Here is a 27459-nt window from a genome sequence, read left to right as displayed (position 1 = left end):
GCACGGGAACTAGTCATAAGAAGCACATGACGTGTATAAGCTGCGTTGATGGCAAATAGATGGAGGCCAGCATCCAGTTCTTGGATCCTTTTGAGCACGTGGGCATGTGTTGTTTTAGGGAGGTCCCTAAACGTTAGTTCAACTCCGGCTTGGTACACTGTGATGAATTCTGAATACAGATTTCTGAATTCTTTTTAGCAGGAAACGGTCTGGCAAGTCGGACCTATTGGAGTATATAATGAGCGTTGGATAGCTCTTAGCTGAGTGCGGCGGGGAAGGGGGGTTCGCAATGACCATGTGTCTCAGATATTGGGTTCAGATATGATGCACATCACAATTTTTGCAGCGAACACAAATTTTCTTTCTTCGACTAGGTTTTGTAATCTCCTTAGCCCCAGTCCTTGAGCAGAAGAAATAATGAATAAAACAATTCGTTCCTTTGAACATTTTTAGTTTTTACTTTATTACCTGCTGCAGTGGATCATCAAATATGGCTCACACAAGATATCTAAACAACTTGTAAATAATTGTAAATAAGAGACTGCAATAATTGAAATTAATATGCGAATAATCTAGCGTGTAAATAATTATTGTATATTTCTGCAAATTGCTTTATACAAATCAACCATCCCCTCTATATTACACTGAGGCTTAAATATATAAATTTATTCCAAAGAATGCATATAGGCATTTTTTTTTATAATGAATGAAACACTTACCAGTTATTGTACTCGCTCTTCTAGCAAACTAGCTGTATGGGTGATCACAGAAACCAAATAAACTTATATTTATAATTTAAAAAATTCATTTTTTAAGAAATTGGTAGATTTTCTTTTCTTCAAATGGAATGGGGCTATGTAGCGACTCCCACTAAAGACCATCCCACTGAACGTACTTGATGAATCACAGCAGACTGTAACTGTGCTCTGACACCTGACATCTTGTGGGAAAATTAATTATCGGTATAGTTAGTGGCCATCTCTATAGTTTCGAACGAGGCATGGCAGATCCACCCTGTTCATGTCAACCCGGAGTATTCGTCGTTGACCGCACGGTACAGGTCAGGAAGAGATTATCGGATGAGGTTGTCATAGAAACTAGCAATCGTCTGAATGTGTGATTAGCGCGTAGAACGTGGTCGACAGGGAGTGCTGTGCAAATAGGAACACGTTGCAAATGTTCGCCTATTGTTCGTCAATTGTCGGAACACAGGGCTCGGTCGGTAGTTTAATGCAACTAATGGCAGTGAAGGTGTTGAGACGAAGGAACAGTGGCGAACATTCCATAATGGCACTAAACTCTGATTACGAGATGACTCACTGATGGAGCATACGCACTTTTTGCTCAATGTCTAATAATGATAAAGCACTAAATATCCTAGCGTATGATGATGATGGTGAGTATGATAATAATAATACTCAAAGCGTTCAAGATTTACAGCTATAATAATAATTATTATTATTATTATTATTATTAGCCATATGGTGCAAGAAAACCTGAGGAAAAATTTCTGAGTTACCCTGAGAGACAGAGAGAGAGAGAGAGAGAGAGAGAGAGAGAGAGAGAGAGAGAGAGAGAGAGAGAGAGAGAGAGAGTCAGGATTAGACGGGAATCACCAATAAAGAGAAGAATGATGATATCCGGCTCAGGACCCTGGGTGTGCAAAGTCCACACTCACCAGATGTGAGCCCCTCACGGACAACGGACAAAAAAAAAACCAAATTATTATATTAGGGTTACCCGTAAAATGATTACATTAACCCGTATTCATGTCTGTAAATTGCGTGTGTTCTCTGGTTGATTTGCCTGTTTTGCTGGACGGAAAAAAACCTTGCTATCTACGCCTGCGACCGACAAACTCAGCCACGGGGTGAAAAAAGCCCACTAAAGTTCCTCGCGTCATCGACGAATGGGATTCGAACCCGGGCCTTTTCCACCCGGTGTGGGGAAGACGGTGACGATACCCTTGTGTTACCCGGCAGACACGGACATTTCGATATTAGGATGTTCTTTTAAGAATACTTGAGAAATGTTTCAGGTGGGGGTTCGTTCTCTTTTAAAACTGCCCACTTGTTGCCAAAAGAGAGACGGGAACTGTCTGCTATATTTTTTTTTTTTTTTTTTGAAAAATCTTAATGTTTAAAATTAAAACAATAATTAATTATCACAATACAATTACCAGTCTCTCCATAAATACTATGACGACGTATCGCACTATACCTCGGCAGTGCTCTCCGTCTGTAAACAAATAGGTTGATTCATTTTATAATAAGACATCTGAGCAAATGCAATACATTTATTCCCGATCAGCAGGGAAACATGTCTTTCGCCAGAGGCGATTAACCAAAATTTTTGTATTAATTTTAAAAACCAAAGTTACTAAGTCCTTGCAGATTCTGAAAGTCTCATCACACATTATTCGCGTCGCGGTAGATATAGAGGAATTGATAAAATCATTCCAACACCTGTAATAAATTTACAATGTAGTTATATGAAGTTAACGAAGTTAAATTCTGTACGGTGGGACCAATTGATGATGTTACCATCAGCAAATTCAAAATGGGAAGCATTCAAAGAAATAATCTTGGAAGCTACTAGGCTTTTCATACCAACTAAGAAATATTGTTCAAGATTTAGACCTAAATGGATGTAAGATAAACTAGTAAGACATGTAGCAGAGAGGAAAGTGCATGGGATACATATAAATTAGCAGGTGACAGAAGCCTGATAGATATAAGCTGATCTGTAACCAAGTCACAACTGAAGTTAGGCAGGCAGAGGCAAATGACGAGAAATCTTTGGCAAAGGATGCAAATAAAAACATCAAAGGGTTCTTTACTTATGTAAACTCTAGAAGGAAAGGGATGAATCAGATTGGTCAACTTGATACCGACGGTTAACTGTTAATGATACTGCTCATATCGCTAACAAACTCAATGAATATTTTGCATCTACAATCACACATGAGGAGTTATTCAGGGAGGAGAATTCCAAAGTTGTATTAAATTCTGGAGTAAGCTAGATAATCTTGTAATAACTGAGAGTAAAGTGGGGGAGAAATTGTTGAAGATAAACGAGAAAGGCACCTGGGGTGGATGTAATCTATCCAGCTTTATTAAAGGAGGTAGCAAAGGAAGTAAGCAAACCCTTAGCCATAATTATGACAGCTTCCTTGGATCAGGAGAGGTACCCATGGACTGGAAATGTGCAAATGAGACTCCAATCCACAAAGGAGGATCAAAGGGAGACACAGATAATTATAGACCTGTTAGTTTAACGTCTGTTCCAGGGAAATTAAGGGAGGCACTACTTAAAGAAGCACTGCAGGATCATCTAGACAAGACTTCAGTTATAGCTCGGATACAGCACGGGTTTGTTAAAGGAAAGTCTTGTCTGACAAATTTGATTGGATACTATGATGTAGTCACAAAGGAACTGGATGAAAAGAATAATTTTGATATCATATATTTGGATCTTAGAAAGGCTTTTGATACTGTTGCACATAGAAGACTGCTGAACAAATTGGAGCAGTGTGACACTGGAGGCAAACTGCTGCTATGGATAAAGGGATGGTTGAGTGGGAGAAGACAGAGAGTGGCAATCAATAGACACTGCTCTTCGTAGACTAATGTTATTAGTGGACCCCCAGGTTCAGTGTTGGGTCCATTGTTGTTTTCTGTATTCATTAATAGTATTGATGATGATTAATGTCCAAGTGTGCCGACGATACGAAGGTCGGAAAGGTTATTAATGACACCAATGACAGTACGCTGCTGCAACAGGATCTAGAAAAGTTGAATAGATGCGCCGAGAGGTGGCAACTGAAGTTTATCATTGACAAATGTAAAGTACTGCATATGGGAAGCAGTAACCCCAGAGTAACCTATCAACTGTGTGTTACTACACTGACAGAGGTAGAGAGTGAAAAGGACCTGGGGGTAATTGTGCAGGCAGATATGAAGTTTTCTGAGCAGTGCAGACGGTCTGCAAGAGCAGCCCATGGTGTCTTGTCCCCCAGGTTCAGTGTTGGGTCCATTGTTGTTTTCTGTATTCATTAATGATATTGATGATGGCATATCAGGCTTAATGTCCACGTTTGCAGACGACATGAAGGTCGGCAGGGTTGTTAATGACACTAATGACAGTACGCTGCTGCAACAGGATCTAGAAAAGTTGAGTAGATGGGCTGAGAGGTGGCAACTGAAGTTGAACATTGACAAATGTAATGAGAGGTGGCAACTGAAGTTTAACACTGGCAAATGTAATGAGAGGTGGCAACTGAAGTTTAACACTGGCAAATGTAATGAGAGGTGGCAACTGAAGTTTAACACTGGCAAATGTAATGAGAGGTGGCAAGTGAAGTTTAACATTGACAAATGTAAAGTACTGCATATGGGAAGCAGCAACCCCAGAGTAACATATCAACTGTGTGGTACTACACTGACATATAGTGGACACAGTGGACATAGTGTTATTGTTATGCGGTTCCCGTGGTTTCCCACAAATCCGCTTTAAGTAATCTGTTAACATAGCAAAGCCAGTCAGTGTGGGTTATGTGTGAGTAGCGTGTGTTGTTTGTGTTGTTTGACTGGCCTCTTCATTACTGGGAGGCGCGATCACCAGGAAGGAGCCTCCCAGCATCCGTCCACTGGCAAGAGGAGCCAGACCAGGAAGTAAAAGACATCTGACGGGCCGTCCACACTCCTGCAGGAGCGAGAGTGGGGAGGGCCAAGGAGAAAGAGCAGAGAAGAAACAGGAAAATGGAAGACAGGGAAGATAGCGGGGGATGACAGAGCGTAGATATGCTCCCAGGCGAAAAAGAGTAGGAAGAGTGCTAGGTGCAGTTGTGGGAGTCCTGAAGGACTGTGGGTAGGAAGAAGAGAACAGGTAAAGTTCAAATTAAAGAGTCCAGGATCGTCACAATGTAGAATCACGGAGCGGCGTCGGCAGGGTAGGCCTCAATTTTCAATTTCATGACTGGAAGTTTCCGGTGCTGGGTATCAGTTGCTGTGTGGAGGAGGTTATCCAGGAGTAGTGTTTGGGAGTTGCAGGTGATGCCAGCAACGACGAAAGACCTCGTTGGCATAAGTGGTTATTTCACGGAAAGCATCGTTAGATTCCAGTAACTTGGTTTCTGGCCGAAGTGATGTAGTGTGCAGGTCTAACAGTAGTTGGATTCTTAGGTCTAAGTATACGTTGCATGAGTGCATCACGTGGTCCATGTCTTCAGGTTCTCCGCAGGTACAGAGGGCATTCTCGACTAAGCCGAACTCTAGAAGGCGTCTCTTGAAGGACCAGTGGCCAGTTAATAGGAAGGAAGCATAGACGTTTGGGAAGAACCAAGTGGAACTTTTTTGTTGATGTAGGTTACCTCGGCGAGGAAAAGTTTAGTAGCTGCACCAGTTGTGGAGTTATTCCAGCGGGTTAGCCATAGGTTTATCAATTCTAGCCACACACGTTCATGTTCCTGCTTGATGGTCTGCGCGGGTAGCACAGTGGTATCGTCACTGTCCTCCCCACACCGGGTGGAAAAGGCCTGGGTTCGAATCCCCTCGATGACGCGATGAACTTTAATGGCCTTTTTTCATTCCGCAGTAACTGGGGTTTTTTCGTCCAGCAAAACAGGCAAATCGACCATAGAACATACGCAATTTACAGACACAAATACGGGTTAATGTATTTAATTACGGGCAACCCTAAAATAATCTTTTTTTTTTTTTTTTTTTTTTTTGTTTCTGTTTGATGTCGGTATCGGTACGGGTTTGAATAGCGAGAAATTCTGCTTCCTTATTCTTCTTGATGGCATGAGAGAGTCAGATAAAAGCGACTTGGAGGTCCAAGGGGAGGCAGCCTGTTAGTACCTGTAGGGCGGCAGTTGATGTCGTTCTACATGCACGGGTCATTTGTAGTAGCATAAGTCGTTGAATTTGCTGAATTTTACGTTGGGCGTGCATTAAAGTCATTCGGTGGTATCATACTGCAGCTCCATATGTGACAATTGGTATAAATACAGCTGAATATATAAGGCGTTGAGTTGGTCCTTTAAGACCCCAGTCCTTGCGTGTAAAGCGTGCTAACATAGTTACGTATTTTTTTATCTTTTCCTTGACAGCTTGGATATGGGGGATGAAAGTTCTCCTGTCGTCCAAAATTACTCCTAGGTACTGCACCGATCGGTAGTTTTTCAGTGGGCGGCTATTATATGGTAGGAGGTCTGGAGAAGTCCAGTTTGCCTTTCAATAGGAGGGTTTTGCTCTTCTCAGTGGAGATTGAGAGTTTATTTTCCATGGCTCATACGGACAGAGCAGAGAAACAACTGCAGCCTGGGTTTCTATGGTGGCGCGGGTGGGGCTCCCCTCAGTGATGATAACCATGTCGTCGACGTAAAAAAGCTGAGTAGTGTGTGGGTAGTCCCTCAGGAGCCAGTCGTCGAGTATCATATTCCAGACAGCTGGCCCCAGGTTGGAGCCCTGGGGACAGCCTCGGGTTACATGTCGGGTGATGCAGTGATATTTTGTTTTGATGCTGACCTTGCGGTTAGAAAAGTAGCTTTTGAGGCAGTGGTAGAAATTCCAGGTACAGTTAGAGGTTCTGGCCCTCTGAAGAACGCCCGGCCACCCCACACTATGTCAAAAGCTCCTTTGAAGTCAATGAAGATTGCCAGTACATAAGTTGCATCCGACTGTTCTGCAACTTTCAGGGTTTTAGATAGAGCATCAATTGTGGAGCACCCTTGTTTAAATCCAAATTGAAGCGAGGATGCCAAACCGCTGGCTTCATATCGGGGTTGGAAGCGGGAGAGCAGCAGTCTCTCAAAAACCCTGCCGAGAATGGGAAGCAACGCAATCGGGCAATCGGGCGGTACGCCTTGGAGGTACCTGTGGGATCCTTAGGTAAGAGCCTCAGGTTAACATGCTTCCAACGTGATGGAAAGTTACCCTCGTTCAGACAGGTGTTGAAGAGGTGAAGAAGTATCATTGGAGCTATGGCCCAGAGACGTTATACAGTCTCGCCTTCAATAAAATCCAGACCAGGAGCTTTACCTTTTTTTGATTTTTTTAATTTCTGCATCGACTTCCTCCTCTGTGAATGGTTCCTCCATAATGTCTGGCTGGAAGCTGGAATTTTGTACTGCTATCTTCCTGTGGGTGTCAATGTCAGAGTTGGTGTTGTCCTGATATATTAGTTCATCCAGAATCCATTTGATTATATCTTCCCAGTGTGTAGTCTCAGATGAGTCATCAGAGCGTACAGAGTGTATGACATCCATGGATCTCAGCTTATTCCTCACGAGTTTGTGGAATAAACCCCACGGATTCCGGTTCCCCTCAGTCTCGACAAGGGAACGCCAGGAGCTCTGCTTGGCATGGTAAATTTTGTTAGTATATTCACGGCGGACTGCTTTGAATCGGTCTCTATACTGTTCTACGATGTGAGTAGGTTCAGTCCTTCGCTTGCGTTGGTACTCTTTGCAAGCGCGCTTCAGAGAATTTCGCAGGTTAGTGAGTTCCTGCGACCACCATGGTACAGATCTTGGGTTCCTTTCCTGGAACATTTTTTCATGGAAGCCTCTGAAGCTTTGAGAAGCAGACTCTGAACAGTCTGTTTTCTGCACACTGTTCATTGATTGGTAGGAGTTGCTAGCTGGGTCATGAAGAACATCTCGAATTACATTGTCAAACTGGTCCCAGTTCGCTGTTTTAGTAGAGAATCTTACAATATCCTGGATAGACACTTGACGAGGGAGGGCAGAACCAGTGACACTGTAAGTGATGAGACTATGGTCGATAGTAGTGGCCGTGTCATGCACCTGCCAATAAAGGAGTCTATTGCGAAGAGAAGTAGTAGTAGTAGTCAGTGTGATGTCCAGGTTAGACTCTCCAGTTCCCGAAGAGTAGGTGGTTGGTTGTCCTGGTCTGTTGATGATTTCAAGGCGGCGTGAGGCAATGAATTCATCTAACATGTCTCCTCTTGCATCGGTAGAGGTGTTTAACCATTGTGTCGACCGGGAATTCGAATCTGCTGCTATAATGACATCAGTGTTCTCCATGAGATCAAGAGCTTGTTCCAGTCGAGCTATGTGCGGGTACTACACTGACAGAGGTAGAGAGTGAAAAGGACCTGCGAGTAATTGTGCAGGCAGATATAAAGTTTTCTGAGCGGTGCAGACGGTCTGCAAGAGTAGCCCATGATGTCTTGTCAATGATATACAGGAATTTTTCTGGCAGGAATAAGGAGGTGATAATCCCCATGTATAAGGCAATGGTCAGTCCACACCTTAAGTACTGTATACAGGTCTAGAGGCCTCATTTTAAGAAGGATGTAGAGCTGTTGGAACGAGTACAGAGAAGGGCAACACGATTAGTGAATGGAACGAAGGGTTGCTCTTACGAAGAAGATTACAGATTACAGTGTCTGGAGACTAGGCAACTGCGAGGTGATCTGATTGAGGTGTATAAAGCCTTGAATGGTTTGAGAATGCTCAATGCTGATGGGATTCTTCCTCTTGCTCAGAATAATCGCCTGAAAGGGCTAAATTCAAATTGAGGATAGACAGTTGTAGGATAGATATGCAGAAGTTTCCTTTAGCCAGAGGGTAGTTGATTGCTGGAACAAACTTCCATCTGTCGTTGTAGAAGTTGATAGCTTAAACAAATTCAAGCAGAACTAGACAAACACTTGGATCGGGTGGATGAGTGAAGTGAGAAGGGTGTGTGTGTGTGTGTGTGTGTGTGTGTGTGTTTTGGCTGATGCCATATAAGCTTTCTTTCTTGCATCACGTGCCCTTGCTAATGCTAATGAAAATTCCTTCAATTCATGCTAATTAAGTAATGCCTAACAGTAACACCTTAATCCATTTTGTTAATTCTCTTGTTTCAATTAATGCATAAACCCAGAATATGCTGGTTAGGGTAAGCAGTTTCGTAACGACAAATATTCATCTAGTTCTAAGAAGTTGTTTTTATATGTTTCAACACTGATTTGATTAAAAACGGACAGCCTAATTTAATTTCTTAAGACTGGATATGTTGTGTGGTAATGGTATGAGACGAGTAAAGATATAAATAGATGTAAACATCATTGAACAAGTACCTGAATTTAAATACTGTATTTAGGAAATAGGATTTCAGAATTTAAAAAGCACATCGAATATTACAAACATATTACAAACTTACAGTAGAATGAATGAAATAATAAAAAGAAATTTTGGAAAACAAATGACAATACAAACGAAATTACGAATACATGACATAATATAACATCAAAGGCAGCACTTAAATAAGGTAGTGAAGTATGGACACTAGGGAAGAGCGATAAACAAGGCCTGGGAGCAGCCGAAATGAAATTTCTCAGACCACTACTGGGATTAACAAGACTAGATCACCAAAGAAACATAGAACATAGACATAAGATAAAGACTAAACACCGCCAACATAATAGAAAAAAATACAAAATTATCAGCTAAAATGGAAAGAGCATGTAGAGAGAATGAGTAGGGAGAGACTACCAAAATTGGCAATAAACTACAAACCTATTCGAAAAAGAAACAGAGGGCATTCCAGAAAAAGATGAATCGAACAGTTCTTTGAAGAGATTTAATGGTACAGACTTCATAAGCCTAAAATCAACTAAGTACAAGAAGAAGACTAGATATAAGTACAGTAGACTGTCGAAATAACAACACCTCAAATAACGGAACATGCGAGCTAACGGTACATTGAGATCGGATGTTTACATACAGCGTAGATGTCTTGCAGTTCCGAAAAAAGAAAACACCAAGTCACGTGATTACTGTATTTCTTTACGCTCTCCATTTTGAAAGTGAATTCTGTACTGATATCACAGATCATACTGCTGTTTTACATTTATTTTAAATTAAAAATCCCTCACTATGGCTCCTAAGGTTAATAAACCTCATTCAGAGAAGAAAAGCAGAACAACATTAAAGCTTACTAACAAACTTGATATAATCCAAACTACTACATTAGGGTCACTCGGAAAGTTAATTCATACACCCATGTGTAGTGTGTCTCTAAATTGCATGTCTTCTCTTGTCGATTTGCCTGTTTTTCTGGACGAAAAACCCCAGTTTCTTGGGGGGGGGGGGAACCTTTCTATCTACGCCTGAGACCGACTAACTCAGCCACGGAGTGAAAAAATGTCAATAAAAGTTCCTCGCGTCATCGACAGGATTCGAACCCGGGCCTTTTCACTTGGTGGGGGAAGGACGGTGATGATACCACTGTGCTACCGCGCAGACTAAACTTGATGTGCAGTTAATAAAATTACATTCTTAATCGCTCTATTTCTTATTTAGTCTCATTATTTCTCCATTAAATATATTAAAAATAAAACTTTCTAGAGGTGATCGATGACTTCACCAGCCCACAATTATTCTATTCTGATTTTTGATGATTTGCCAGGCCCTCGGTGATAGCTCTACCACCCAATTAACATTCGAATGGGACTTTGCTTTGGTATGGTACTTAGGTGTTATATCTGCAGGAGAGCTGTCCTCTGGGAAGTGAGTGCTGGGGTTCTTGAGGAAGAGTTCCTCCTTCCTCAGATTTGTCAGACAAGCCAAACTGAAATAGTCTGGAGTTGATGGAGCCGTGCCCAGTAAGTATATATGATGTTGTTAAGTTGGGAGAAAACCATTGGCGAACGTTCTTGTTGAGAAGGAAGGTAATTGCAGGGAACAAAACAGCGGGTGACTTGATCAGTAATACTGGAATCCCATGGTCATTTCCATACATTGATAAGTTCATTCCAAATTCTCCGTTTATTGTCTTTGATGTTAGCAGTTAGGTTGCATAAGATGCCGATAATCTCACCTCTCACCAGGAACTCCGTGCTTTAGACGATATCATAGTCCTTTGAAGGTAACATGCAGGTCTAGTAGTAAGACTCCAGAAAGGACTTGCAGAGCAGCAGAGGACACTGTTCTGCAGGCCCGGAGCATGGAAAGCAACACAATCCGTTGAATGGAGATGAGCTTCGAACGAAATTTAACATTAACGGCGCTATGGAACCAGACTCCCGAAGCATATGTTGTTATTGGTACGAATACTGATGTATAATGTAATAAGAGAATCTTCCTATTTAGTCCCCAGTCTGATTTGGAAATGTGGATAATTGCTGCAGTGAACTTCTTTATCTTCGAGACGAGGTGATTAATATGAGAGGAGAAGGTTAACCTGTCATCCAAAATTACGCCAAGATGTTTTAATTCAGGTACTAAAGGGATTTACTTTCCGTCTATCTTTATATTAGGTCTCATGTAATTTAACTTGCCCTTAAAAACCATCAGTTTTTCTTTTATGGCAGATATTCGTAATTTATTTATACTAGACCACTTGGTCCACTAATTCCAGGTCGATTGAGTCTAGTTGAAGACGCGATCGACCTGGAATTAGAAGAACCAATCATCGGTGTAGGCGAAGGCAGAGATATTGTCAGGTTTTTGCATGAGCCAGCTGTCCAAAACTATGTTCCAGAAGAGGGGTCCCAGAACTAATCCCGGGGGGGGGGCATCCTCTTGAGGTAGTCCTTGAGAGACTGCTGTTTCGAGATTACTTGGATGAGTCTATTTTGGAAGTAGCTTCTAATAACTTGGAATAATTGCTGAGAGCACTTGGCTTTGGTAAGACAATTGAGAGCGCTCTCCCACCAGAGGGAATCGAAAGCTCCCGCGAAGTCAATGAATATGGCCAGTTATATCTGCAGGAGGGCTGTCCTCTGGGAAGTGAGTGCTGGGGTTCTTATTTAGTTCATATTTAGCCCTGGAAGCTGATATGTGGTTAACTAAAGAGACCAAGGCGTCTTCACGGGATTTTCCCTTCTTGAAGCCAAATTGGGATGGAGATGTTAAGTTCTGACCTTCAATTAAATCTGCTACTCTGGTGCTAACAATCTTTCAAATAGTGTGCCAAAGTTTGCCAAAAGAGAGATGGGTCTGTATGCTTCGGGATCAGATTTATTTTTGTCAGGCTTGAGAATAATTTTCATCAAAGCTACCTTCCAGAGATTAGGAAAAATCCCCAGTAAGACATTTGTAGTACATAGTTAGAAGTATTTCTGGAAAGATTTCGGAAAATTTGATAATTACAGTATTTTCCACAAGATCTAAACCTGGACATTTATGGATATTTATTTTGCTTAGGGCCAGCTTTAGCTCGGGAAGAGCGAAGAGATCCGTTTCATATGAGGAGTGGTAAGTTGAGTTGCTATTCCTAATAGATAATTGTTCTGGAGTTTCTGTCGTGAGATCGTCCAGGGGAAGCAAGCGATCCAGGATGGCATTAACTGAGTTATTCCAGTTAGTGGTTTCTGTATCATTGTTCACTGGTGTTGTACACTTCATGAGAGTGAAACTTCTTTTTGCTAATTTTATACAGGATGTCCGGGCTAGAGGTATCCAAAAATAACGGCTTATAATGCGAGAACCAATCATTACATTTTCTCAAACAAAAGCATAGTCGGTAGAAAATCTCTCTAAGATTTGTTTCATCACATTTTGCTGCATTTGGGATACGGAGAATCCTCACCAAGTGATCGAAAATGAAAGGGACACACCAAAAGTCATTGTCTGGTTAGGAGTGCACAAAAATGGCGTCATCGGTCCATTTTTTTCATAGATATGACTATGAAAAAAAAAAGCATAGGGCTTTATTAAACACTGTGTGTACCAGAGAAAATTTCGAGATTTGGACGATTTGAAAGAGCGTATCGTTGAAGCAGTTGCTCTAATAACGCCTCAGATGCTTGAAAACACTTGGGAAGAGCTCGAGAATCATTTTGACTTCTGTCGAGCTAAAAGGTGCTCATATTGAACTTTACTAACCGTCATAAAAACTTGGTGAGTTACTCGGTATAATAACAAAAAAAATATTATAATACACCTTATAGATGCTGAGATATATGTATGTAGTTTTGGATACCTCTAGCCCAGACATCCTGTATAATACAACCCAAGGATCAGAATTTCCTGTGGAATGAACTAAGTATTACCAAGAGGCAAGTATTTGTTTTGCAATTGTATTTACATATTCTTTCTTTTCGCTGGCCTTTATAGATATTTTTTAGTCTGGTGACTTCTGGTTCAAGGACCTTTTCCGTTGAAAGTCTCTGCGTGCTTTGTGCACTTTTTTGCGCAGAGTGGAAAGTTCAGCTGTCTACCATGGAACTGTAGTATGCTTGCTAATTTTATTTTTAGCGGAGTGTTCTCTAGCACGAAGTAAGGCAGCCTGTTTATAGAGTGCATATTCTGAGGCATTGAACTGGTTCAAAGAGCAGCAAGTGTCAACGTTAAAATGCTGGTGAATGTAAGACATAAATAAAAGCTTTTTGATGGTTTTCATAGAAAATCTTCTAAGATCTTATGGAGGAGGAGAAGGAGGTGGACCTGTAGTATTTGGTATCTCTCCTTCTAAATACTACAGGAGGCGGACCTGTAGTATTTGGAAGGAGAGATACCTTAAAAGTGATTGCTTGGGGGTCACTGTTTGTGTAGTCAGTATGTATGGTCCAATCAGAAACCCTCAAGGAAATGGCAGGCGTTGAAATGGTTAAATCGATGTTTGATTCTCCATGGACGTTTGAGGCGGTATACGGTTGGTTGAGTAAGTTGTGCAGATTTAAATTGTAGGTGAATAAAAATTACTCAAAAATCCTGCCTCTGTTATCCAAGACACTGCTAAACCATAAGAAAGATTTTGAGTTAGAATCAGTTGTAATTATTAAATATGTGGGATTTAAAGTAGCAAACACCTGGTCTAGATATCTTGGTGATAAATTAATGTCTACTGATGGTGGACAATATAGTGACAGTAAGCAGAATGAGAAAATTGATGTCGAGACTAAAATATAGGTAGAATTTTGATTACACAAGGCCGAGATAACAGTGATAAGACCACCGTCTGTCAAAACAAGTGAAAACGATGAACTCATTGACCAGCTCGTTCGAAATGACAGATACATAACTACCAGACAAGCGATGGACGCCGCGAAAAAAACATTCAAAGGAAAGTGTTTTGACAATCATCAACATCATCTACAGAAAAATCTGTTCTCGGTGGGTTCCTAAGCTACTCACGCGATAGATGATGGCTCCGAGGAAAGAGATCTGTGTAGATCTTCTGAAGAGGTTTAGTTCTTGGCCGTCCTGAGTGCTATAAAGGGGCTGTCACATGTAATGAAATATGGCTCTTCCATTATGGTCCAGAAACAAAATGAGAATCCATGAATCCATGGCCAGCCCAACATCATCTGTAAACAAAAAGCCAAAACTTTCCAAATAATCGGCAAAATTTATGACCACCTTCTTCTAGGATCAAAATGTTATAACTTTTATTGATTTCTTAGAAAGTCGAACAACTATCAACAAAGACAGATACTGCTTATTCCTGGTAAAGCGCAATAGAGCTCTGAAAAAACCAAAAGACCTGAACTGAATAGGCAGGACATCAAGTTTCATCACGATAACGCAAGGCAGAACACAGCATGGATGACACTGTCAAAGGGTCGCCCAGCTGGGGTGGAGCATAATTCCTCACCTGCCCTATAGCCTGACCTCGCCCCATCAGATTTTTTTTGTTTGGTAGACTGGAAGCATACCTGCGTGGTAACGTGTTTGAGAGTGGCATGGAACTCATTTCTGCCATTACACATTAGTGTAAACAGCAGCCTCCTGATTTTTACCAAACTCCATTTACTTTCTGGAAAGAACGCAGGAGAAAATACAGCGAGTGTGGTGGTTCTTACATTGAGTGATATTTCACAAAGCTGAAAGACTGTATTTTACGTAAGTGAATTATGGTTACAATATCTCAGATAATAAAGATGTTACAGCTTATAGTGCGTTACTTATTGACACTCCCTTGTAATTTTTCGAGTTCCTCTTTTTTTGTAGGCCCTAAAATCTTTGTAGGCCCAAGGCACAGTGCCTAATGGAAAAGATTATTATTATACTATACTTCATTATTAGATTATTATACTTCAATTCGGCACTGGACTTCAGACTACAGTTTTGCAGCTTCAACATAATTGTTTATTGCATCTGATATACAAACGCGTACGTTAACCGCCAGATTTCTGTCGACCGCGTTTTAAAGTAGGTGAAAGACTACTCATGAATCCAAAGCAGTACATAGACGTATCTGGGGGGTAGTCCGAGACTGGGGGGGGGGAGGAAAGGGAAAGGAAGACGAGAATGAAAAGGTAACGACTATTAATTTTTTTATACCAACTTGTGGGAAAAATCACATTACTTTCGGTTAAAACTGGAGTATTTTGGGTTAAAATTTAATAATTAAAAAAAAAAAGTATTTTAAAAATTGTGTGTAAGATAAATAATTATTAATTATAATGATTTACCTCAATATTCTCCAATCATGACTTTAAAACAGTCGTTACCTTCGCGGGTTAAAAGAAAATTATTCTTTTACTCAACTCCCTTCTTTTACTTGTCTGGACATCATGACCACAGAGATGAGTTGTCCATGTGATCAAGGGACTGGTTTTGGAACGTAATGCTCTTTATAAAGGTAATTATTGTATTCTAATTGTTGTAATTATCTTTGGCTAAGGACCCCAATAATAAAATTTCATTTGGAGGTTAGCATGACTCTAGATACGTTACGAGACGAACCAAATTAATGGCCTGTCCAAGGCTGTCTCGTGCTCAAAGCATACTGAAAATTGAACAAAACCCTGCCACAGTTAGGATTGTGCTTCAGATATTGGGGATCGAATGTGCGATCATCCTCAAGGTTATCCGAACGGTTTTGACAAGTAGCGGCTGCCAGGGCCGTGCAAACTGGGAGGGGAGATACGTTGGATGCAATATACCCAGGCCACGACAATGAATGGGGACGTAAAACATTTCTTAAACAGTTATAATACAGCAATAACAAAAGGATTTCCCAAAAACCCACCAAGCACTCATTCCCCTGGATACCACTGCACGGTCCTAGCGATTGGTATTAAAATGCATTGAGCCAAAGCAACATTTAAAAATCGGTCAACTACTGAGTGCCAGGCACTCAGGAGGTCCGTAGTCACGAATGGTCGTTAGTGTAGTATCTCAAATAGAGAGCTTTATGATAACTGAAAAACGTTTCTAGTACCCCGGCTTGGCTTAAAACTGAGGAACTAACGAAAACGTCTATTTGAGTCTTTCCAGTTGTTGTGAATGACCAGGGTAGGAGAAGCAACTCCGACATCTTCCTGGAGAAGCGATTAAAGTCTTGGAGAGAAGCGACTGGCAGGTGAGGGCCGTGCAAGACTCCGCGCAGGCGCCTCTCCACCACCGCAGCCTCAACACTGGCTCTCTGAGTACCTCCTTGCCAGGACAACACAAAAAGTAAATGATAGATTTCGATCGGAACAGTTTCCCTTGATAAGCATCGAATAATGCATAGCTAATGTGATTTTTAAATTTTTAGCTCCATTAGCTAAGGAAATATAGGGGGAGGCTCGAAAATTACTGCCATTTTCCTGTCTGGCGCCGCCAATTTAATTTTAAAAATATTTTTAAAAAAATTTTTAAACCTACTCGTTCAGCTCTCGTTGAGCTCTTCGTTGGACTACGAACCCTAAAAAAATTATTTATTGCTGATTTTCATTCTCCTTTTGTACTTAGAAACAATTTATAAAAGGTAATCGTATTCGTAAGCCATCATAACGAAACGACATGCTACCTTGAAAATGGCCCTAATTGTCATATAAAACAAATAACCCAAGCATGACGCATTGGCGACTACCTGGACTGCCGAAGCATCGCTACCTAATATATATATATATACTGTATTACTTAATTAATAAGATATACGGAGAAAAATAGACTATAGATAGCAGTATAAGCGCAGCATTGGCTCATCGTCTCGATATTAACATAGATTGAGAACTATGGGTAAATATAAACCAAAAAATAAAAAGAAAATTAATAACGCAAATATTAGTGGCAGCAATTAATATGCACTATCTACTACATTCTTCTCAAAATAAATTAATTAAAAAAATAAATAAAACAATTACTAGTAGCATGGCAACCCGTCGAACGAAAAATAATAAATAAACACATACGTAAATAAAACAGAAAAAAGGATGGGGAGAGAGAGGGAGACAGAGAGAAACCAAGAATTTTTTTTATTTAAATTAAAATTTATTAGTTTCTTATTAATTAATTGATATATATATATATATATATATATATATATTTTTTTTTTTTTTTTTCAAATTCTGTTGAGTTTAAAACTAAGCCCCGACTGCGGTAAAATTATTCTAGTTACGTTCACGTGGTTAAAGAGTAGTATTTCTAAGTTAATACCATAGCGAAGTATTAAAGCATTGAAGGTATAATTCGTGTTAATTGGTATTCGTATATTACGATATACGAATTTAAATTTTTTAAGTTGAATAGCATATTAAGATATTCAACTTTAAAAATGGTTTTCATTACTGTTGTAGTTCTTAAATAAATATTAGATTAAAAAATGACGTTTCTTATAGCACAAATATAACAGTTTCTTAATACATTGACACAACTAACACAAATATAAATCTTCTTAATACAATAACACAAATATAAAGCTTCCTAATTAATACAATAACACAAATATAAAGCTTCCTAATTAATACAATAACACAAATATAAAGCTTCCTAATTAATACAATAACACAAATATAAGTTTTGCCATAATTCAAATGCAGCCGTACACAAATTATGAATTTCTGGTCTGAGATGGGGAACAGCTATTTGTTATTCAGAGCATTCACTGGCTATAAGTGATTAATATTAATTTTATTAATAATTCATAGTAAAATATATATTTTTTATCACTGTACACTGTTTGATACAGTTTGGGCTGCTCACGTACGAAATTATATATTAAAATCACTTTTAAAAAAGCATATTGACTTCTTTAAAATCAAGCAATAAAAAATTGGCATCACGCGTATGTTGACTTACCTTCATACAGAAAGTGAATGAAACCAGCGCCTCTGCTGCACAAGCTGCTTAATATTGGTTCGCCATTATGAAAGTCATGAAATAGAATATGAATATTGTCGGTAACTGAAAATATGAACAATTCACAAAAACACATTTTTAAAATAGCAAATACTAGAAGAATAACTCAGTCTTGTCAGAGTATCTCATCAAGTAAATATTACGTAAATATAATAACATTCATCACTTAGCAGATACACAACCGCTCGAAACAAAACAGACGAAATATTAAGATCAAGGCGCGCCCTCCTCGGAATTGAAATGAAATAGAAGTTAAATACTGGAATAAAAATAATTCGTTTTATTAAATATAAATAATTCTTTTTATTCTAAAATGTCGATCAAGCTGATATTCGATAAATAAGCGTTTTTAGAAGTAATATAATATATTTCCATTCAACACGTGTTTTTAAGTTATAGTACAGTTTGCACACGCTGTATGGATTTTCATATACAGTATGTGTATTTTTAAATAAAGTACGTTTATTTATTATAAAGTGATCAGATTTTCTGAAATACAAACAAGAACACTTAGTTATAAACATGGCAGGGTGCTACTGCAACAGGATTTAGAAAATTATGGGAAGATGGGCTTAGAAGCGGCAAGTGAAGTTTAACATTGAAAAATGCAAAATACTGCATATGGGTAGAAGTAACCCCAGAGGAACGTACCAACTGTGTGGTACTACACAGTACCACACAGTTGGTACTGTGTAGTACCACAGTACCAACTGTGGTGGTAGAAAACACCGTACCAACCAAAGGTGGTAGAAAATGAAAAAGACCTAGGAGTAATTGTGCAGTCAGATATGAAGTTTTCTGAGCAATGCAGACAGGCTGCCAGAGCAGGTCATGGGGTTTTGTCAATGAGATATAGAGGAATTTTGCTAGCAGGGAAAAGGAGGTGATTGTCTCTCTGTATAAGGCAATGGTCAGGCTACGCCTTAAGTACTGCGTACAGGTCTGGAGGCCTCATTTTAAGAAGGATGTCGATTTGCTTGAGCGTGTACAGAGAAGGATAACAAGATTGGTGAGGGAATGAAGGGATCCTCTTACCAAGAGAGGCTTAAGTTCTGCAAAATGCATCGGCTGGAGACTGGGCACTTGCGAGGTGATCTGATTAAGGTGCATAAGGCCTTGAATGGGTTGAGCACACTGAAGTCTGATGGGATTCTTCCACTTGTTCAGATTACGAATCTAAGGGAGCATAAATTCAAATTGAGGAAAGACAGCTGTAGAATAGATGTGCAGAAATTTGCCTTTAGCCAGCGGGTGGTTAATTGCTGGAACAAACTTCCATCTGTCGTTGTGGAAGTTGATAGGTTAAATAAATTTAAGAAGGAACTGGACAAACATTTAGAGGGAATGGTTGTGTGAATTTTTTTCTTTTTTTTTTTTTTGGCTGATGCTACATAAAATCATACGCTTGCTTTCTTGCATCTGATGCCACGATTACTATTAGTACTACTATTGCTATTACTATAACGCGCCCATGTTACAACGAGATACTTTATCCAATTTTGAAACTTAAAAGTCAAGACCTCGTAAAAAGAGGTATGCAAAAAAGAGAAAGAAACCTCGAGACTTTGCTTAGTAGTTTCTAAAAGTGCATATTGATAAAATAACTAATATATTTAGAGAACAAGAGGCAATTACAAGTGCTCATGATAGTTAGTAGGTACAATTTTATTAAGTTTAGCAGTTGCTTGATCGATGATATCAGTCCAACCGCAAATAAAGCATTAGAAAATTTCTTCCCACTAATAATGCATTTTACTTCTTTTTCATCTTATTTTCTTAATGAAACTAAACTTTTTCAGTATGCAATTTATATTGCTTTCTGGAATCCATTCCCTCGCAGGTAGCACCGTGAATATAATCTCCATTCTCTCCACAATGGGCGGAAAAGACCTGAGTTCATATTTCATTAATGAGGCGAGGAATTTCCATTGTTTTTTTTTTTCTTTTTCTTTTTTTTTTTTTTTTTTTTCTTTCACAACTGGGGCGAAGACTGCATGGTTGCAACATGCTGTACGAAAAATTCGAGTTTTCCTCCCGGAAACTGGGGTTTTTCGCACAGCTTTTTTTTTTTTTTTTTGTTGTGGCGATTTAGGTCGTATTACACCGTATATGTTATATCTGTAAAATTGCATGTTTTTTTTGGTCGATTTGCTCTTTGCTGGACGAAAAGCCCGAGTTTATGGGAGATAACACCATGCTACCTTCGCCCGAGATAGATAAACTCTGCTACATTTTGAAAAATGCTCATAAAAATTCCTCGCATCATAGACGGTATTCGAATTCCTTTCTTTTTCGCCCGTTGTGAGAGGACGGAGATTCAGCCACCTGTGCTACACCTGCGTTTGCTTTCGAACAGCAAACCGACGGAATCACCTTCAGTTCATGGGTGCAAATAAAATCTCCTGTTCCATTTACAGTGAGTTTAATTAGAACACTGTAATACAATTAGATCATCATAAGGATTTATAAATCAATGTCCGATTGAACAGCCAAGTCTCTTGCTGTGTTTATACATTTATGTATACCGAATATATTTCGTTTGAGCTATTGAAATGTACTACTAATAGTTATACTGGATTCTAATCTTTTAGAACTCCCGCCAATCAAGGCTCCAGTTGGACTAGCTCCAAACCCGAATCTGAGAAACATCAAGTCTAAAATCGGATCATTTGACAATATTCACTACAAACCAGGAGGAGGCGATAAAAAGGTAAGTTGAATGCAAAGATAATATAATTAAAAATACTGGGTAGTTCATATTGGTAATAATTTGCTATAATACTTGTATATAGATATTGGAAAAGAAACAGTTAGACTACAGTAAATTATTAAGATATTTTGCGATAACATTCAATTTTCTGTGGAATCTTCTAGAGAATACTGAAATATTAAGTTAGAAACAAAGTAGTGGTTTTATTTTTTTTTTGTCTTGACAAAACGTGTTCATTTATGTTAAAAATGAAAAGCATATCGATTTCATGTTGCTCCATGTGTGTCTATCTTGTTGCAGAACAGAAAACATAAGTGATGACTGAGTTTATTCCTTCTAAGAATAAACATAAATATGTGAACGAAATCCACGTGTCAGTTCAAAAAGCATTCGAGCACTATTTAATACAACAAAAAACTTCCAATACTACATAAGTACTGCATACAGCGCTTACGAAGAACAGACTTTCTTATCTGTTCGATACTTTCGACCAGATATTCGAAAGTATCGGTGGCTTTTCAAAGGTAGGATCAAGGAGCTTCAGTATGTTTAATTCATCTCGTTCGAATCAATACACTGAGATTAACTTAGCCGACTCATCAAATGTACCTATCTTGATAAAACTAGTTTGACAGAACTTACCAGAACTAAATTTAAACCCTATTCAGCATATTGTTATAGTTTTTGTAATTTTACTTTAATTTTTAAGAGGGCATATTTTAATGTAATTCATCAGTACTATTTTGATATTTTTATTATTTAAATGTTTACTTAAACATAATTGTGGTTTTAACTGAAAAAACATGCTCATCAACATATCACGGGACGTTATGATTGACGGGAGAATTGCTACCCAATGCTGATGACAAGAACTATTGGATATATAGCGCCATCCAGAGAAGGAGATGAACAGTTTCATTATGGTTAGTACAGCATTTCAGGAGGGACAGTGACAGTCGGGATGAAGGGAGAAGTCATGCTTCTTAACAAAGCCTCACTGAAAGCGATGGACTGTACACTGCATCAGATCAAGTTCAGATGGATGTTGAGTCCGTGTGAAGCAAGATGACGTGCGATAAAGGGAAGGCGATAGTCTAGCTATGTTACAGACCAAACGATTCTGAGGAGTACGACAGAAATCTCTATAAGCAAACTGAACGGACAGCCAAATGTAATTACCTTATTATGGGCGACTTCACCTTACCTTTTATAGATTGTAAATCATGGGTGGACTATACATCATGGGCAGATTTTTCAGCAATCTGGATGATTGTTATATATTCAAATGTGTCATAGAAAGTACAAGGGACGCTAATATCCTCGACTTGGTCCTCACCAAGGATTCGAATTGCACCCAAATTTTGACAGTACAGGAACCAATAGCGGGCAATCACAACGTCATAAAATAGATGGTATCCAAAGAGATTCTGTGGTCAAAGGGGAAGACTTCAATTTCAGACTATACTGGATTAAGGTATTTCTTGGGTTCTATTAAGTGGAGACACAACTATAAGTTGTTGGATAAGAGTTCATTATGGGAAGTATTCAAGGAAATTATCAGAAGCTACGAATGCATTTGTACCAGTGGAGAAGTTTTGCCAAAGAAAGATGCCCAAGCGGATGACAAGAGAGGTTAAGGGTTTAATTGAGCAAAACAAAAAAGCATGAATAGTTATACTGATATTACATGGGATGTTACATGAAACAGTTACATGGACGTTGCTATCGAGAGATACTCATTCATATAGTGAATGTGCGTATGAAGCGTATGTGCAACAGAACAACTTATGGGGTTAAAGAGACGAAAGCTGAGTAGGAGAAATCACTAACAAACAAACAGCCCTAAAATTGGATCAATGCATCAAACAGGCCCCCTTACTTGATCGAAGTGAAAAAGTCGTCGAAACCCCATCAGAAGTGGCAGACGAGTTGAATGGGTACTTTGCAAAATTCTTCACAGGTGAAAGATCATTCAAACCACAAGAGAACATTCACAATGGCATTATAAGAATCCGGGACATGCGATACATAATGGACAACTGTGATGGAAAAGATCATGGAGTGTGTGGTTAAGGCTACCTTCATAGGAATTCAACACAAGACTATCTTCATAGGAATTCAACACAAGACTATCTTCATAGGAATGGTAACCTTCACGACATGCGTTTGTGAAGGGGAAGGCTGGCCTGACTAGTCTAGTTAATATTATGATGAAGTTTTAAACAGTTGGATGTAAGAAACAGCTTTGACATTTACCTTGACTCCAGTATAGCTTTTGGTACTGTTCTTGATGAAAAGCTATTGTATTATAAAAACTGGCGCAAAATGATATTGTTAGACCCTTCTTTGAATCAAGAGCCGGCTAAAAGACAGGAAACAGAGAGCAGTCATAAATGAACATTCCCCAGTGTGGACCAGTATAGCAAATGGAGACCCTCAATACTGGAGCAACTTTCGTTTCTCATCTTCCTTAGTGCGTGAGGAAGTTATCAAAGTTTGCTGATGATTCACAGTTAGAAAGGGTGGTTACGACAAGAACCTGTTATCATTTTGCTTCAAAATGACTCTGATCGGTTGAATAAATAGTCTGAAAAAATGGTAACTGAACTTTAATACTTCGAAATGTAAGATTTTTCACCTGGGGAACAGCAATTGAGGAATTATTTATAAGGTAGGGAGAGAGAGAGAGAAAGAGAATTGAGTGAAAGGTGATTCAGGACGAAAATGACTTCGAAGTTTACGATTAAGTCAGACGTGAAATTTTCCATACAGTGCAAACAAGCGGCGGCTAGGAAAACACATAGTGTCCTATCTATGATATATAGGGCATTCGTAAGTAGGAAAAAGCATATAACTGTCCTTTTATATAAGACTATGGTGAGACTGCATTTAGAATATTGTTTTCGTCTGGAGGCCACATTTGACAAACTTGTGAGCGCCTTCTCACAGGTCTGTAATTGCCATGGCTACATTGCATGAGCGGCTTTCAAACTTGGACCATCCCCCATGGAATCAATGCATTGCAGCATCGGTGGATAAAAGTGTATTGACTCCAAAAGGGACTATGTTGAAAAGCAATATGTTACCAGTCTCCTCAAATAAACCCTTCATACTCAGGCCATGAGCTTTTCAAATACCTCTCATATTTATTGAGATGTCTTCAGCAGCATGTCTTAGACAGAAAGAAACAACAACCTCAATGCAAATAAAATCAACTTAGGCTTGATAAATTTCCGTCCAATTTTATATCTAGTATATTCAAAATTTGATAAATAGGTGGGACTTGGCAATAAAGATCGTGAGTGATGCTATCATTGCATCGCTACTGTTTCTACCAAATGTGTTAGAATCGGCAAACTGTTTGATGCTATGAAAAGATTCATCTCGTGTTCATTAAAAGCAGGTACAAGCCGTTTGTCTAATATTTATTAATAAGTTGGAAGTCTTGTTTTATACAAAGCTAGAAGAGAAGATGTTAAGCTAAATAGCATCTTTTCAACTTAATGCATGGTAAAATGGTTTTCAACTTAATGCACGGTAAGTAATAAGTGTATGTGATAGTGCGTATATTAATTCTTAAGTAATAATTATAATTTACAATAATTTAGTAGGATAAGTGTCCTGTTTCATGTCTTAAACAGGTTATCAGCAGCAAGAAACTTGAGTGGCGAGCTACAGCCAAGATTGGCTCTTTAGATATTCCCAAACCAGAAAAGAAGGGATCTCAAAAAGGGAAGGGAAAACAAGCAAGTGGGGAGATGAAGGTAAGTAAAAGAAAAATGAATTTCCTTCTTAATAAATAAATACCTGCGTACTTGTAGGACTGTACTTATACAATCCTATAAATACGAAGATATTTACCTTATACATATTCTTTCTTTGACAAGCGGAATTCTGCCAAAGCACTTGTACTGTATGATCCATTTATTCTGACAGAATCATTTTTCCATTTGCATGTTAAGTTTTGTTAAATTTTTTTTTTCTTTTAGTGCTTGCTGTTCGTATTCTCAACTAGCAGAACATGTGTGACTGATGGATTTTGTGACCTCATGGGTCACTATACATAATCGAAAAGGAGGGTTTAATCTATTTCAAACCTCCTGGTGTATCAAAGTATACCGAACCAGAGGATATCTTAATGGCGAATTTTTTCATGAGAAATGTAGTGACTTTCAATTTTATTTTTCTGTTTCTTTACTTTTCATTTTACATAAAACAATCATTTCTCAGTCAGTGCTGATTTTTATCTTATTTTGTAGGTGTAAAATTAATACAATTGATTTGAATATCCACAAGGAAAATTCAATATTTGATGTATATGTTTTGGCTAAAACTACATTATAAATGTTTGGGCTAACCAAAAACTACCTTGTATACGTTTGGGCTAACCATCGGAAATTGGACCAACCATCAAAAAAAAGCAGAAAATGCTATCGCTATTGTGATATTTTTCTATTACTGTGGGTCTTGGTTGAAAAATTAACGGCTGAAAAAAGTAGGGAGTGGATGAGGATTACATCTGTATCAAATTCAAGAAGTCGTCTTAACAGGTCATATGATTTTGAAAGCAGACATAATCAGTGAATCCATAAATAGGTAGAAATATGACTAAGGCCAGTGCTTTATCCGCGAATCTACTACCAAGTTAATCTTGTTACAAAGTTAATAAATGATCTTCATTAATGTACAGTGTCTAATAAATCTCAGGTGGGAGGATAACTAACGAACAAGGACATTCATTATCTATCCTCTGACTTCTTAGAGGTCAATAAACTCTCAAGTTGATACCAAAAACCAGAAATTATCGTAGAGTGAAAAGAATATTGACTATTTTTTGAAAAATGCGCAATTTAATATCCTTTTGGGACTCTTAGTTTTTGGTTAGCAACGATGTGAAAACCAAAGTCACACCTCTACTGAAAATCTTTTAGATTGTTTATCAATGTGCTCTGAGTTAGTAGAGTATACTTTCCGCCCATGAATTGTTGAGGAGGCTTCCATCCTGCAGTGGATTGATAATGGCTGCACTTTACTTTACTTTTACTTTCCGCCCACCTGAGACTTACAAGCCACCCCACACAAACCCCATATACACAGGCAGTTTAAATCGGCACTGACCAATTGGCGAGTTGATAATTGGAATATTTCCTTCTTTCTCTCTCTCTCTTTCTTGTACAGATTAGAGCTTATAGATTAGAGTTTAGGAAGCGTTCTGTAGCTACTTCAACAGGAATCGAAACGCCGCAAGCGGAGACGTTATTATTTCCAGGAGTTTCGACGTCAGCGTAGCGCGCAATACTGTGACTGGCCAGGGCAGGTGTTTACAATGGTAGGAGTTGCAATACCAGTTCTATTTTGCACATGCGCACGATTTTAAAACCACCATCTGTTCGTTGAAATGATCTTTCACACTTGCTAAATACGCATGCGCACAGCAGTAGTTGGCATTCAGTTAAATACCACTTTCACCTTTCTGAATACTAGAAGATGTGCATAAATGGCAGCATTAGGAGATATTTTGCACATACAGACGGATACGAAGTTCTGCCATTTTACTAAATATCGTTTTTCCCTACTGTTATTGAAGTCCGTTAAGCTTAACAAAACCGCCTACATTTAATATATTTGAAATAGATAGTGCTGAATCGAGATCATATTCTTTTTTTAATCTTTAATAAATAATAAGGTTCATAAAAGTCTAATGAGAAAGCATGGTAAAGTCTTTGGTACAATAACTTAAAAGTTTCTCGGCAACCTCTTGTCTTGCATGCTAAGTAGTCTTCCTCTGACTGCCCCGAATTCTGGAGGAAGTTAAGCTGCCCGCATCATTTACAACACTTCAATTTCCTGTTCTTTAACTGTTTTCGAAGACTTTTGTTGTAACACTGAAGGATTTTATTTCCGATTTTTGCTTTCCAGACGAGTTGACTCCGCGTTTGATCGAATTTTGTTTTTGTATGATCCGTTTGTAAGATCGCTTAACTGATCTACCTTTTGCGTAATCTCATGATTTCTTAATACAGTGGTTGTCCTTTTAGCTTCAATGTAACCATCTCGCTGATATTTTAAGATTATCGACAGAACTTTAATAATTAAACCCTAATAAAGGGGTTATTTACCATTGTTCTGCTGAATGTAATCTTAAAATTATCGTAAAATGTAAATGGATCCGTCAACCGTATAGATTAAAATCATGCAATAATTCGTATTGTAAATTCTTCACAGAATATTCTGTGAAGAATTTACAATACGACAATAAGCATTCTATACTATTTATTTTAATGTGATCAAGGAACTGGTATAGTTACCACTGTCAAACTTTTAATATTCATGCTCGCTCCGAGCATGAATATGATTCAATTTAGGACCACTTGATTTTCATTTTTCAATTTATGCATCTTATAATTGCTGTGGTGCAGGTAGAAAGCAGACCTGGATGAAGAGGAAATGTTCGAATATTGCTCAGGATGTCCAGCGGGCAGGATTAGCAAGCGCAGTAGATTGAACGTCTCTGTTTCTCCGCGGAGCCTTGGAGTTATACGGAACGGTTGCGGAAACTCTCCGGTAATGATTCGATTGAAGTAACGTTTGCTCAATCTGGTTACGATCCTCTTCCCAGTGAAATTTGAAGTAGATTCTAGCAGGATCGCTATATGCCTTAATAAATTAAACAGACAAAATACTTCAAAAGAAGAAGGGAACTAAGACTGTTATAAAC

The 27459-nt window shown here is 38.7% G+C and overlaps 1 protein-coding gene across 6 annotated transcripts in view; it reads left to right on the top strand.

Moving 5' to 3' along the window:
- Positions 1 to 27459, top strand: part of LOC150081511 (uncharacterized) — a 284800-nt gene that overhangs the window by 248255 nt on the left and 9086 nt on the right. For 4 of the 6 annotated variants that reach the window (XM_090379978.1, XM_090379973.1, XM_090379974.1 and 1 more), the window contains 3 exons: positions 12164 to 12214; positions 20623 to 20741; positions 24383 to 24505. In XM_090379978.1, the coding sequence (XP_090236104.1) occupies positions 12164 to 12214; positions 20623 to 20741; positions 24383 to 24505 (293 nt within the window). Of the gene's footprint in view, positions 1 to 12163; positions 12215 to 20622; positions 20742 to 24382; positions 24506 to 24730; positions 24828 to 27459 lie in introns of those variants that run through there. The other 2 variants (XM_090379977.1, XM_090379976.1) reach the window with 2 other exon arrangements.

This window comes from Mastigoproctus giganteus, chromosome 8, assembly GCF_048544385.1.
Source record: "Mastigoproctus giganteus isolate SK-2022 chromosome 8, ASM4854438v1, whole genome shotgun sequence".
Taxonomy (NCBI): domain Eukaryota; kingdom Metazoa; phylum Arthropoda; class Arachnida; order Uropygi; family Thelyphonidae; genus Mastigoproctus; species Mastigoproctus giganteus.
Note: the sequence above shows the minus strand (reverse complement) of the source record. Positions and strands in the feature narration are given on the sequence as shown.